Raw genomic sequence first — 13,586 nt, forward strand, 5'->3', positions numbered from 1 at the left:
CAAACACTAGCCAGGATGCCTGCCTGTGAGGAACAGAAAACACAGCTATAGAAAAATAAATAATGCCAGGCGCGGTGGCTCACGCCTGTAATCCCAGCACTTTGGGAGGCCGAGGCGGGTGGATCACGAGGTCAAGAGATCGAGACCATCCTGGTCAACATGGTGAAACCCCGTCTCTACTAAAAATACAAAAAATTAGCTGGGCACGGTGGTGCGTGCCTGTAATCCCAGCTACTCAGGAGGCTGAGGCAGGAGAATTGCCTGAACCCGGGAGGCGGAGGTTGCAGTGAGCCGAGATCGCACCATTGCACTCCAGCCTGGGTAACAAGAGCAAAACTCGGTCTCAAAAAAAAAAAAAAGAAAAAGAAAAAGAAATAAGAAGGACTCACCAAAAAAAAAAAAAAGAGAGAGCACAAAATGAAGATTTCAATGGTTAAGATAAGTAATTTTAAAGTTTAGAGGGAATTAAAAAGTAAAGTGTCTAAGAGACAGAAGTTGAATTGCACATTGAAAGACTATCATGATTTAGGACCGATGACACAGAGAACAAAGTTTATGTGGTATATTCAGAGACTAGAAGATCATTGTGGGTGAAACAGACACTTGATGATGGGAAATAAAAGAAATTAAGTTTAGAATGATAGGATTAATTTACAGAGAAACTTAAAAGTCAAATTAAGAAAATCTGACTAACAATCATTAACTGAAGACTTTAGAGCAATAAGCTGACATGAAAAAAGTAGACAAGAGTCATCTCATAGCAGTAGGATAATTTTAATGATAAACACAGTGGAAGCTGGGAAACCTATTAGAAAGTGAATACTACGGTAATTAATCAGGGTTACATCAGTAGAAAAAGTACAAAAGCAATAGATTTACTAATTACACCTAAGACAGCAAGGGCTTGACAAAGATCTCCAAGATTCTGTAATAGATAGAGAAAAAATAAGGGTTGTGTAGCCAGGTCTCGGTAAAATCAGTGCTGGGTAAGTTATTTAACTTCTCTGAGCCTTAGCTTCCTCAGATACAAAAAGCTATTTATCTTTGTCTGGATGTCAAGAAGATTAAACAAGAAAATGCATATAAAGCATCTAGAACACAACAGGTACTCAATAAGTGATTTTGTTTTTCAACCTTTCTCCCTTGGCTCCCCTTTATCACTTAACAATTCTGTTTAAGAACTAAACAATACAGCAGGTAATCTGTCTACCAGCTGTCATTTTAGAACTGGTAAAACTGAGTTAATGAGAAACTAAATGATGTATTCAACGGCATACAAGTAGTTACCTTAACTGCTGGCACCAGTAGACTGATATATTGACCATAAAACATATAAAAAGTAGTCAGAAACTATGAACACAGAATCTTCTTTAAAGACCTATCTTTTACTAATGTAAGATCTGATTCATATATTCAAAAACATTTAAATTTGACTGTTTCCTCCACAATACAAAAGGGCAATCCATTTTAAAATAAGTCATTTTTTAATGCATATACCAAATTCCAATGGAAATGGAATTTCCAAATAAAGACCTTGCATTACAGAAGGAAAATTAAGGGTATAAATTTCCCCTTTAACTTAAATTAAATATAGGGGAACTTCAGACATAGTCAGCAATAAATTTACTCACCTTCCGTGGGCATGGAAATCTAGACGTAAAAACTGGTCCTCATGTGAGACTGCTCTTTTGGCACGCTGGTGTTTTTGGTGTAACGAATCCACATTGTAAGATAATCCTTCATAATGTCTAATATATTTATTTAAAGGATTCCCATACTGACCTATAAAAAATAAACAACAGTCTGAATTAGTATCATCTTGAAGACCTCTTCTAGTTCTAACATGATGCCGTTAAGTATTCAAATATCTATGAATATGTATGAAACAACTTCTCCCTAATCCCAGCACTAATATTATGAATTCTTCGTTAATATTAACATATTTATTATTAAAACTTATCATGATGGTAATTTCAACCTCACACACAAGTTTGGATGTTAGCCATATATTTGTTTTAGATGTCCTTTATCAGGCTGACCAAGTTCTCTTCTATTCAAATTTTGCTGATAAAAACTATCAGAGCCAGGTGCAGCGGCTCACGCGTGTAATCCCAGCACTTCAGGAAGCTGAGATGGGAGGACTGCTTGAGGCCAGGAACTCAAGACCAGCCTGGTCAACACAATGAGATCTCATCTCTAATAAAAATAAAAAATAAATAATTGCTATAATTTTGTTTAGAATTTTGTCATCTGTGTTCACGGGATATAATGGCTTACAGTTTTCTTATACCAGCTTTGTTAAGTTGTGATATCAGGGTTAAAAATATATACTCAGAAGTATTACCTCTTCTTCAATTTTCTGGACAAATTTATGTAGAATGAGTGTTCAGCCTGGGGCTAATTATTCCCACTGGGGCTAGACCTATCTCAGACCCAAGGCTCCATGAACTGAGTTTTTCCAGTCTACTTGGTAAGAAAAGGCACTGTTCATAGCCCCATATGAGCACCAGGTACTGTTCAAGATAATCTTTTGGGATGATTCTTTTCTCTAGCTTCAAGTAGTTTCCTCACATTGGCTGATTAGAGCTCTGCATATCTCAGAAATCCTCCGTGCAGCTCTCTCTTCATCCTAATATTCCGTCTGTGAACTCCACCCACTTTGGTCTCCCCTGACTCTCAGCTTCATCTCCTCAACTGAGGGAGTTCACTGAACTCTACCTAGGTTCTCTCTCATAGCACTACAAATCCAATCCAGAAATCTCTCAAGGCAGAAAGCTGGCACAATCAAAGAGCCAATCTTACTGTTTCCCCTCTCAGGAGCCCTCACTACCTGATGATCATGCCTTAAAAACCATTGTTTTGCCGGATGCAGCAGCTCACGCTTGTAATCCCAGCACTTTGGGAAGCCAAGATGGTGGATTGCCTATGGTCAGGAGGTGGAAACCAGCCTGACCAACATGGTGAAACTCCGTCTCCACTGAAAATACAAAACCTAGCCAGGCGTGGTGGTGGATGCCTGTAATCCTAGCTACTCAGGAGGCTGAGGCAGAAGAATCACTTGAACCTGGGAGGCGGAGGGTGCAGCGAGCCGAGATCACACCACTGCACTCCAGCCTGCGCAACAAGAGTGAAACACGGTCTCAAAAAAAAAAACACACACACACTTTGTTTCTCTGTATTTTTCCTGGTTTCCTTGTTTCCTTCCAGGCAGGAAAGTAAATTTGGTCCTTATTTCTCCATCTTCAAGAGGAGTTAAAAAAAAAAAAAAGTGATTCTTCAACAAATCAAGTAAAATTCTTAACTAAAGAAAACCATCCTCTTTTATAAAACAAGTTAGTTTTCTGAAAAATGATAATGGTTCATCTATTATCCAAAACTAAATTTTGTGATCCAACACTAAATTTTCTGTTTATACACTATGAGGTTAAGGGCACAAACCCTGAAGTCAAATTATCTGGGTTTAACTTCTGGAATTTGTTGGCCAACAGTGTGAATATACTTAAAACTACTGAACTGTATATTTAAAAATGTTTAAGACAGTACATTTTACCTTAAGCATTTTTTACTAGAATTAAAAAAAAAATTATCTGGGTTTGAATACCACTATCTTTAGTTATTAGTTGTTTCCCAGATGGAATAGGAAACTACTCAGCTTCAGTCTCCTATCCACAGAATGAAGAGACTAGAGTAGCTCTCTCTCAAGATGATCACAGGCCGAGCATGGTGGCTCAAACCTGTAATCCCAGCACTCTGGGAGGCTGAGGCGGGCAGATCACAATGTCAGAAGTTCAGACCAGTCTAGCCAACATGGTAAAACCTCATCTCTACTAAAAATACAAAAATTAGCTGGGCGTGGTGGTGGGCACCTGTAGTCCCACCTACTCGGGAGGCTGAAATGGGAGAACTGCTTGAACCTGAAAAGCAGAGGTTGCAGAGAGCCAAGATCACGCCACTGCACTCCAGCCTCGGCGACAGAGCAAGACTCCATCTCAAAAAAAAATTATCACAGATAAAATGATTTAAACCATGTGTGACAATTAAAATTAGAGTGCCTACAAAACAAAAAAGGTTCAATAATTGTCCATCATCGCTGGGCATGGTGGCTCACGTCTGTAATCACAGCACTATGGGAGGCCAAGGTGGACGGATCATCTGAGGTCGGCAGTTCAAGACCGGCCTGACCAACATGGAGAAACTCCATCTCTACTAAAAATACAAAATTAGCCGGGCGTGGTAGCACGTGAGTAGTAGCATAATCCCAGCTACTCAGGAGGCTGAGGCAGGAGAACTGCTTGAACCCGGGAGGCAGAGGTTGAGGTGAGCCAAGGTTGTGCCATTGCACTCCAGCCTGGAGAACAAAAGCAAAACTCTGTCTCAAAAAAAAAAAAATTATCCATCATCATCATCTCTTCCCCCTCTCTTCCTTTTCTTCCTTCTCCCACATTTGTCTTTCAGTCCAATATACACATACCAAAGCAATGAATTCAGGAATAAAAAACAAAACTGGGTTGAATTCTGACACTTCCTAGCCATAAACACATGAATTAGGTTTTTAACTTTCTTAAATCTCAGGAGGTGGTTTTTTTTTAACCTGTAAAATGGAGACAACAGTGTCTACCTTAAATGCATGCAAAATGCTTATGAGCACAAAGAATGGCATAAAAGGACCATTCAACTTAAACTGCTTGCATCAGTAGACAGATATATTGATCATAAAACATAATGAGTTATTTCATCCTCCTCTTGAACCCACTCCTCCCAAGAGAGGTGAGAGGAATGAGTCCAAAACTATCTTCACAACTAGCAAAGAAATTACAGTGAAGCCAATGGCTAAGAGATAATAAAAACCACTAGCACAGAACTTTTAAAAAATTAAAACAAAATAATGGAATCAAATATATCAATGCATCTTCTATATCCTTTAAACCTAATTATAAATGTAGTATACATGAGTTTAGCAAAAAAGAAGAAATCAAGAATGGGGAAGTATGAGAACTTTTGAATAATTTCTTTCATTTTGAAAATTTCCATTGGATTACTAATTGAATTTAAGTGGTGTGAGTTGCCATAGCACAAGCTTGGCTTTGCAAAACTGTAGGTTCCACTCCTTTTTCAGCACTAAAGGACTCAAGGTGGTTTCTTGTTTGTTCTTTGAGACAGTCTCTCTCTCTGTCACCAGGCTGAAGTGCAATGGCACGATCTCGGCTCACTGCCACCTCGCTTCTTGAGTTCATGCAATTCTCCTGCCCAGTCTCCTGAGTAGCTGGGATTACAGGCAGGTGCCACTATGCCCAGCTAATTTTTGTATTTTTAGTAGAGACGAGGTTTCACCATTTTGGCCAAGATGGTCTCCTGACATCGTGATCCGCCCGCCTCAGCCTCCCAGAGTGCTGAGACCACAGGCATGAGCCACTGTGCCTGGCCAAGTTGGTTTTTATCTCTGTCTCTGGTGCTTAAATCAGGAAACAGTCAAGCTTTTAAGTCAGTTCAGATAATGGATTTTGTCACTTCTGATAAATTAAAACAGTAACTATTGCTGTTCTGGTGAAGCACTCACGACAAAAGCTCAACTATTTACACAGTTGAAATTCTACTGGGAGAGTTATTAAACAAACTCATCTTTTCTCTGTTCCACATACAAATTTTATAAAGCAACACAATGTTCACTTTCACTGGCAAAAGACCTGAGTAATGATTTTCTCAATCTTTATAACTGAGATAGAATATGATTCACAGGATTTAATTGGGAAAGTTAAAAACACTTCCCAGGGACACACAGTTACCAAGTCCATCTCATATCATCTTCTATATAAGAACTATGAATGTTTATCTTAATTATGTCTAAAGATCAGTAACTGTGTAATCTCAGTATTGTGGAAAAAAAATTTACGTTAAGATAACGTATTAAAATCAAATTACATAATTTCTCTTCCCTAGTACTTAATGAAGAAGAAAATAAGGGGGCCATGGGTAGAGGACAAAGCAGCCTACCTGTCCCTCCGCTCCCACTCCATACACAAAGAACAACCTTGAAGAACTGAAAAATCAGGTCAGATACAGATACTTTGGGAGGCCAAAGTGGGAGGATCACTTAAGTCCAGGAGTTCAATACCAGCCTAGGCAACATAGAAAGGCCCATCTCTACAAAAAAATTAAACCTAACCAGGCGGCGGGCACAGTGGCTCACACCTATAGTCCCAGCAATTTGGGAGGCCGAGGCAGGTGGATCGCTTGAGATGAGTAGTTCGAGACCAGCCTGGCCAACATGGTGAAACTCCATCTTTACTAAAAATACCAAAAATAGCTGGGCATGGTGGTGGATGCCTGTAATCCCAGCTACTCAGGAGGCTGAGGCAGGAGAACCACTTGAACACAGGTGGCAGAGGTTGCAGTGAGCCAAAATCATGCCACTACAATCCAGTCTGGGTGACAAGAGCAAAAACTCTGTCTCAATAAATAGATAAATAAAATAAAATTAATGAAAACTAGCCAGGGATGATGGCATTTACCTGTAGTCCAAGCTACCCAAGAGGCTAAGGGAATATCACTTAATCCTAAGAGTTCAAAGCCACAGTGAGCTACGATAACAGCCACTGCACTCCAGCCTAGGTGACAGAGTGGGACCCCACCTCAAAAAAAAAAAAAAAGAAAAAGAAAGAAAAAGGACTGAAATCAAATTTAAAAAAGGATAAGCAATTTGGTTGATACATTCTTCTGAGTGTCAATTCCCTTCCTAACTTCACGCTCTATAACATTATGTTGGGAGCTTGAAATCAGCCATGAGAGGAGTATTTACATCACAGAAACTAACACTGAAAAGGCTACAAATTAGATTTTTGTTTGTTTGGAGACAAGGTCTCAATTTGTTGCCCAGGCTGGAGTGCAATGGCACTACCAAGGTTCACTGCAGCCTTGACCTCTAGGGTTCAGGTGATTCTCTCACCTCAGCCTTTCCAGTAGCTGGGGCTACAGGCACGCACCACTATGTCTGGCTAACTTTTTTATTTCTTGTAGAGACAGGGTCTCACTGTGTTGCCCAGGCTGGTCTCAAACTCCTGGGCTCAAGTGATCCTCCTGCCTTGGCCTCCAAAGTGCTGGGATTACAGGTGTGAGCCACTGTACCCAGTCAAATCAGAGGATTTTTTTCTTTTTTTCAAAAGAGTGTGTTAAATACAACACTGGTCATAACCTAATAATATAATCTATCAAACAGGCAGCCAAGGAAGGAAACAATATTTTAATGAAAATGTGGAAGAGCATGGCACACTGGACTTCTGATGCTGCCGCTAACCCTTAGATGCCATACAATTCACTTATTTAAAAATCTCAGGAGAACAGAGTTCTGGAATTCTCAAAAAAATTATATATGATCATGGCCTCATGACTGCAGAAAAGTGAATAAAACAAAATAATCAGCCCCTCAAACTATCACTTGAAGGGAAAAAAATACACTGGTCTCAGAGACAAAAAGAAAAGAAAAAAGAAGTCACCCACTGTATATCATAGAAATAAAAACATCTGGGCAGAGAAGAGCCATACAACCACGAACGTAACATTGTAAAATCATACTAGAGAAAAAACAACATGAAAGAAACAATAAAAGGAAAATGGAAAAAGAATCCAATTGAGAAGAAAATAAACAACATTTGGAAACAAACCTAGGCAAAGTGGAATCAGTCTTAGATGATATTAAGAAATTTATGTTGGCCAAGTGCAGTGGCTCACACCTGTTAATCCCAGCACTTTGGGAGGCTGAGGCCAGTGGATCACTGGAGGTCAGGAGTTCCAGACCAGCCCGGCCAACATGGTGAAATCCTGTCTCTATTAAACATACAAAAAAAAAAAAAAAATTAGCCAGGTGTGGTAGTGCACATCTATAATCCCAGATACTTCAGAGGCTAAGGCAGGAGAATTGCTTGAACCCGGGAGGCAGAGGTTGCAGTGAGCCAAGATCATGCCATTGAACTCCAACCTAGGCAACAGAGTAAGACTCCGTCTTCATCTCAAAAAAAAAAGAAAAAGAAAAAGAAATTCATATTAATTTTCCTCAAAACAACAATATTGTGATTATAGAAAAGGAGAGGGTCCTAAATTTTGGAAGGTACATTTTAAATATTTAGGGGTAAAATGACATGATGCCATAACTCACACTAGAGTGATTCGGGGGATGGGGGGGAGGCGGGGTAAAAAAGAAAAAAGATGCAAATTATTAAATCAGTAGCCACTTCAGGAGTAAAAGAGACTGAATTTAACCTACCACCATCAATAATTAGAAAACTGGACAAAAGATATGACAAGAGAAACAAATGAAGTGAGATCTACTACAACTGGCCCAGCTTACTGTCTGCAAGCAGTCTCCAGGCCAAAAGCATGGAAGAGCAACCAAGAGCCTGAAGGTTCCACTTAACTGAGACAGACCTCTGAGTTCAGAGAGATCAGGTATTTAGAATCTATGAGCCAGAGTAACAGAAAGGAGGAAGGTAAACCGAGAGATAGCTCCAGCCACCTCAAGTTGGGGTTCCCTTAGGGTTTGGATGACTACTGATCTAAACATGTGAGAGAATAAACTATCCCACCTCAGAAAAAATGAACCACCATTAGAAGGAAACAACAAAATCCTCAAAGCTCACACAAGGGCTGGGAAATATTCATATTCCTACCATTGAAGGAAGAAAGATCTTGTAATATATGGAGCATTGCTATAGCACTCAGAAAAATAACACCTTATTAGTGGGGTAAAATTAGCCAACAGAGGCTGGGCACGGTAGCTGATGCCTATAATCCCAGCACTTTGGGAGGCCAAGGTGGGTGGATTGCTTGAGCCCAGGAGTTCAAGACCAGCCTGGCTATCATGACGAAACCCTGTTTCTACTAAAAAATACAAAAATTAGTTGGGCATAGTCGCACGTGCCTACAGTCCCAGGTACTTGAAAGGCTGAGGTGGGAGGATCGCTTGGAGCCCAAGAAGTCAAAGCTTCAGTGAGCCGTGATCATGCCACCACACTCTAGTCCTGGCAACAGAGCGAGACCCTATCTCAAAAATAAATAAATAAATGAAGTATTCATTATATGAATATAAAAAATAATAAAAAATTAGGGAGGCCGAGGCAGGCAGATCACGAGATCAGGAGTTCAAGACCAGCCTGACCAACATGGTGAAACCCCATCTCTACTAAAAACAGAAAAATTAGCTGGGCCTGGTGGCACATGCCTGTAATCCCAGCTACTCAGGAGGCTGAGGCAGAAAAATCACTTGAACCCAGGAGGCAGAGGTTGCAAGGAACGGAGATCATGCCACTCCACTCCAGCCTGGGAGACAGAGCGAGACTCTATCTTAAAAACAAAAACAATAACAACAAAAAAAGAAAAAGAAAAAGAAAAAATTAGGTATAGTGGTGCATGCCTGCAGTTCCAGCACTTTAGGAGGCTAAGGCAGGAGGATTGTTAAAGGCCAAGAGGTTCAAGATCAGCTGGGCAATAAAGCAAAACCCTGTCTCCTAAAAAAAAAAAAATGTAAAAATTACCCAGGCATAATTTTTGTTGCACACCTATAATCCCACCTACTCAGGAGCGTGAGGCGGAAGGTTCGCTTGAGCCGAGGAGTCTGAGGTTGCCGTGAGCCATGATTACAGCAGCCTCAGCAAAAAAGTGAGACCCTATCTCTAAAAAAAATTTAAAAATTAAAAATATAAACAAAAACCACATAAAGCCATATCATAAGCTAATGACTATAAAAACTAGTGAGAAAAAAACCTTAAAATCATCTGTGGGTAGGGAAGCACCAAAGGAGCCAGAAAAAAAGACACACTTTATAAGGAGAAACAAAGATAAAACTGACAGCACACTCTCTGTTAACTCAAAGAAAATGCAACAACATATTTAAAGTACTACAAGAAAAAAAGAACTTTATCAACCTCAGATTCTATACCCAGTGAAAATAACTTGCACACATGAAGGAGGGAAAAGGAGGTGAAACGAGGCCCTTCTGGGTTTCAAAGCTTACAATGCATCACTAGTAGCCTCCATTAATAGAAATAGTAAAGTTTTTCAGATAGAAGGAATAATATCAGATGGAAATCTGCATTGATGCAAAGAATAGTGACAGAAATAATGAATATATAAGAAAATAAAAAGGATTTATTTTCTAATTTTTAATCTCTTTCAGAGTGAATATATTTTTTAAGACACAATGTACTATGGAATTTACGACACACAGAATTAAAATGTGTAACAATAACAGCACAACAGAAAAGAGGAGAAACGAAGTGTACATATACTCTATATGAAGTGAAATATTTTTAAGTATACAGTGATAAATTATAGATATTGTACACTCTGAACAACCTCTAAAAAATCCAACAAGTATATCACAAAACCAACAGCAGAGATAAAACTGAATCATTTTTAACAGTATATACTGGGAGGCTGAGGTGGGTGGATCACTTGAAGTCAAGAGCTCAAGACCAGTTTGGCCAACATGATGAAACCCTATCTCTACTAAAAATACAAAAGTTAGCCAGGCATGGTAGTAGATGCCTGTAATCCCAGCTACGCAGGAAGCTGAGGCACGAGAATCACTTAAACCCAGGTGGAGTTTGCAGTGAGGTGGAGACAGCAGTGATCGTGCCACTGCACTCTAGTCTGGGCGACAGAGTAAGACTCAGTCTCCAAAAAAAAAAAAAGAAAGAAAAGTATATTACTCCCCAGAATGCAAGAAAAGGGGGAAAAGAACTATGAACAGATGGAACAGAAAACAAATAGAAAGATGATAGTTTAAAACTCAGCCATATGAATAATTACATTAAAAGTAAATGATCTTGGGAGGCCGAGGCAGGTGGATCACGAGGTCAAGAGATCGAGACTATCCTGGTCAACATGGTGAAACCCCGTCTCTACTAAAAATACAAAAAATTAGCTGGGCATGGTGGTGAGTGCCTGTAATCCCAGCTACTCAGGAGGCTGAGGCAGGAGAATTGCCTGAACCCAGGAGGCGGAGGTTGCAGTGAGCCAAGATCGCGCCATTGCACTCCAGCCTGGGTAACAAGAGCAAAACTCTGTCTCAAAAAAAAAAATAAGTAAATGATCTAGCTAGGTACAGTAGTGTGCACCTGTAGTCCCAGCTACTCAGGATAGTGAGGTGGGAGGACTGCTTAAACTCAGGAGTTTGGAGCTGCAATGCACTAAGACCACATTTGTAAATGGCCACTGCATTCTAGCCTGGACAACAGAGAGAGACCTCTCTATCTCCAAAATAAGGGAAAGCGGAAGGGGGAAGGGGGAAGGGGGAAGGAAAGAAGAAAGGGGAAGGGAAGGGGAAGCGGGAGGGGAAGAGAAGGAAGGGGAAGTAGTAGGAAAAGTAAATGATCTAACATAATTAAAAGGCAAAAGCTGTCATTTCACTTTTTGTTTTTTAAAAGACTGGGTCTCACTTGTTGCCCAAGCTGGAGTGTAGTGACATGATTATAGCTCATTGTACCCTCAACCTCCTAGGTTCAAGCAACCCTGTCACCTTACCCTTCCAAGTAACTGGAAACTGATGCATCACTATGCCATGCCTGGCTAATCTTTTTTTTTTTTTTTTTTTTTTTTGGACACGGAGTTTTGCTCATCGCCCAGTCTCCTGGAGTGCAGTGACGTGATCTCGGCTCACCGCAACCTCCAGCTCCCAGATTCAAGTGATTCTCCTGCCTCAGCCTCCCAAGCAGCTGGGATTACAGGCGTGTACCACCATGCCCGGCTAACTTCTGTATTTTTAGTAGAGATGGGGTTTCAACATGTTGGCCAGGTTGGTCTCAAACTCCTGACCTCAGGTGATCCACCCACCTCGGCCTTCCAAAGTGCTGGAATTACAGATGTGAGCCACCACACCCAGCCTGGCTAATCTATTTTATTTTTTGTTTTTCTATCGCTATGTTGCCAAGGTTGGTCTTGAACTCCTGGTATAAAGTAATCCTACTGGCTTGGCCTCCCAAAGTTCTGGGATTACAGGCATGAGGTGACACAGCAGTCTTGTTATTTTTTAAAAAAGGAAAATGTAAATATATGCTAACAGACACAAAAATAAAGATGAATTAAAGTAAAAAATATGGGAAAATATGAAACATACAAACCCTAATCCAAAGAAAGCTAGAGTGGCTACAGTAATATCTGAAAAAGTAAACTTCAAAACAAAACAAAAAAAAATTATAAGGGATAAAGAGGAACATTTCATAATTCAAGAAGAGAATGCAACAAGCATAAATATTTATGTACATAACAGAGCTTCAAAGTAGGTGAAGAAAAAGTTGATAGAACAGAAAAAAGCAGAAAAGTTTGTGACTCGAGTTGGAAATTGTTAACACTCCTTTCTGAATAACTAGACAAAAAGTTTAGTAAGATTATTAAAAACTTAAGCACAAAGAATTTGACTGGATAGCTAGAATGTATTTCTTTTTAAGGTCACATGGAACAGTCACAAAGACAGACCTTAATCCTAGGCCACAAAGCATGTTTCCATAAATTTTGAAAGAATAAATTCTTAGAGTATGTTTTCTGACTAAAGTAAAATTAAGTCAATAACGGATATGCAGAAAAGTCCCCAAATATTGGGAACTTACATTTCTAAATACTTCATGGGTCAAAGAAGAAATCAAAAGGAACTTAGAAAGTATTCTGAATTTACTACAAATAGCAGAGGGAGCTTTTTGGATTGATGTAAGTGTTTTATATATGACTATTGAGGTAGCTATATAAGTAAATACATTTCTCAAAATTTATAAATTTGTAAACTTAAAAAATAGTTGAATTTTACTGAATATAAACTATACCTCAATAAAGCTGACTAGATTTTATTTGTTTTTTGTTTGTTTTAAATGGAGTTTTGCTCTTGCTGCCCAGGCTAGAGTACAACAGTGCTATCTCGGCTCACTGCAACCTCCACCTCCTGGGTTTCAAGTGATTCTCCTGCCTCAGCCTCCCAAATAGCTGGGATTACAGGTATATGCCACCATGCCCAGCTAATTTTGTATTTTTAGTAGAGACGGGGTTTCTCCATGTTGGTCAGGCTGGTGTCGAATTCCCAACCTCCGCCCACCTTGGCCTCCCAAAGTGCTGGGATTACAGGCGTGAGCCACCATGCCTAGATGATTTTTTTTTTTAATAAAAATATTGAGGCCAGGTGCGGTGGCTCACACCTATAAGCCCAGCATTTTCGGAGGCTGAGGAAAATAGCTTAAAGTGAGGCATTCGAGACCAGCCTGGGCAACATAGCAAGATTCTATCTCTATTTTTCAAAAAAAAAGAAAAAAGAAAAGTTGCATCAAAGTGGGTTTCTGGTCTTTCTACTTTTTCCCTAAGATGTAACATTTATAAAAGTTACAAAAGTTACAAAATTTCCCTAAGTTACAAAATTTTTTAAAATCCAGAATCGAAAACAAAGACAAATCAAAATATTCCCACTTTATCTTCTTAGTAAAATAAATGAACTTAGCCTTCTACTCACTTCCAATACTAAGCAGCCTGTCATGATTCAGTATTTCTACATAACTGTAGTTTGCTAATAGGACACAACTAGTAAGAGATGGGGAAATAAAAGATTAAATGACAAC

General features: G+C 39.5%; 1 protein-coding gene across 2 annotated transcripts in view; it reads right to left on the reverse strand.

The window, feature by feature from the left end:
- Positions 1-13,586, reverse strand: part of ADAM10 (ADAM metallopeptidase domain 10) — a 153,433-nt gene that overhangs the window by 117,116 nt on the left and 22,731 nt on the right. For both annotated transcript variants that reach the window (XM_012443127.3, XM_012443128.3), the window contains exon 2: positions 1,632-1,782. In XM_012443127.3, coding sequence (XP_012298550.1) covers positions 1,632-1,782 — 151 coding nt within the window. The remainder of the gene's footprint in view (positions 1-1,631; positions 1,783-13,586) is intronic.

This window comes from Aotus nancymaae, unplaced genomic scaffold, assembly GCF_030222135.1.
Source record: "Aotus nancymaae isolate 86718 unplaced genomic scaffold, 86718_ANA_hifiasm-v0.15.2.pri h1tg000041l, whole genome shotgun sequence".
In the NCBI taxonomy this organism is placed as follows: domain Eukaryota; kingdom Metazoa; phylum Chordata; class Mammalia; order Primates; family Aotidae; genus Aotus; species Aotus nancymaae.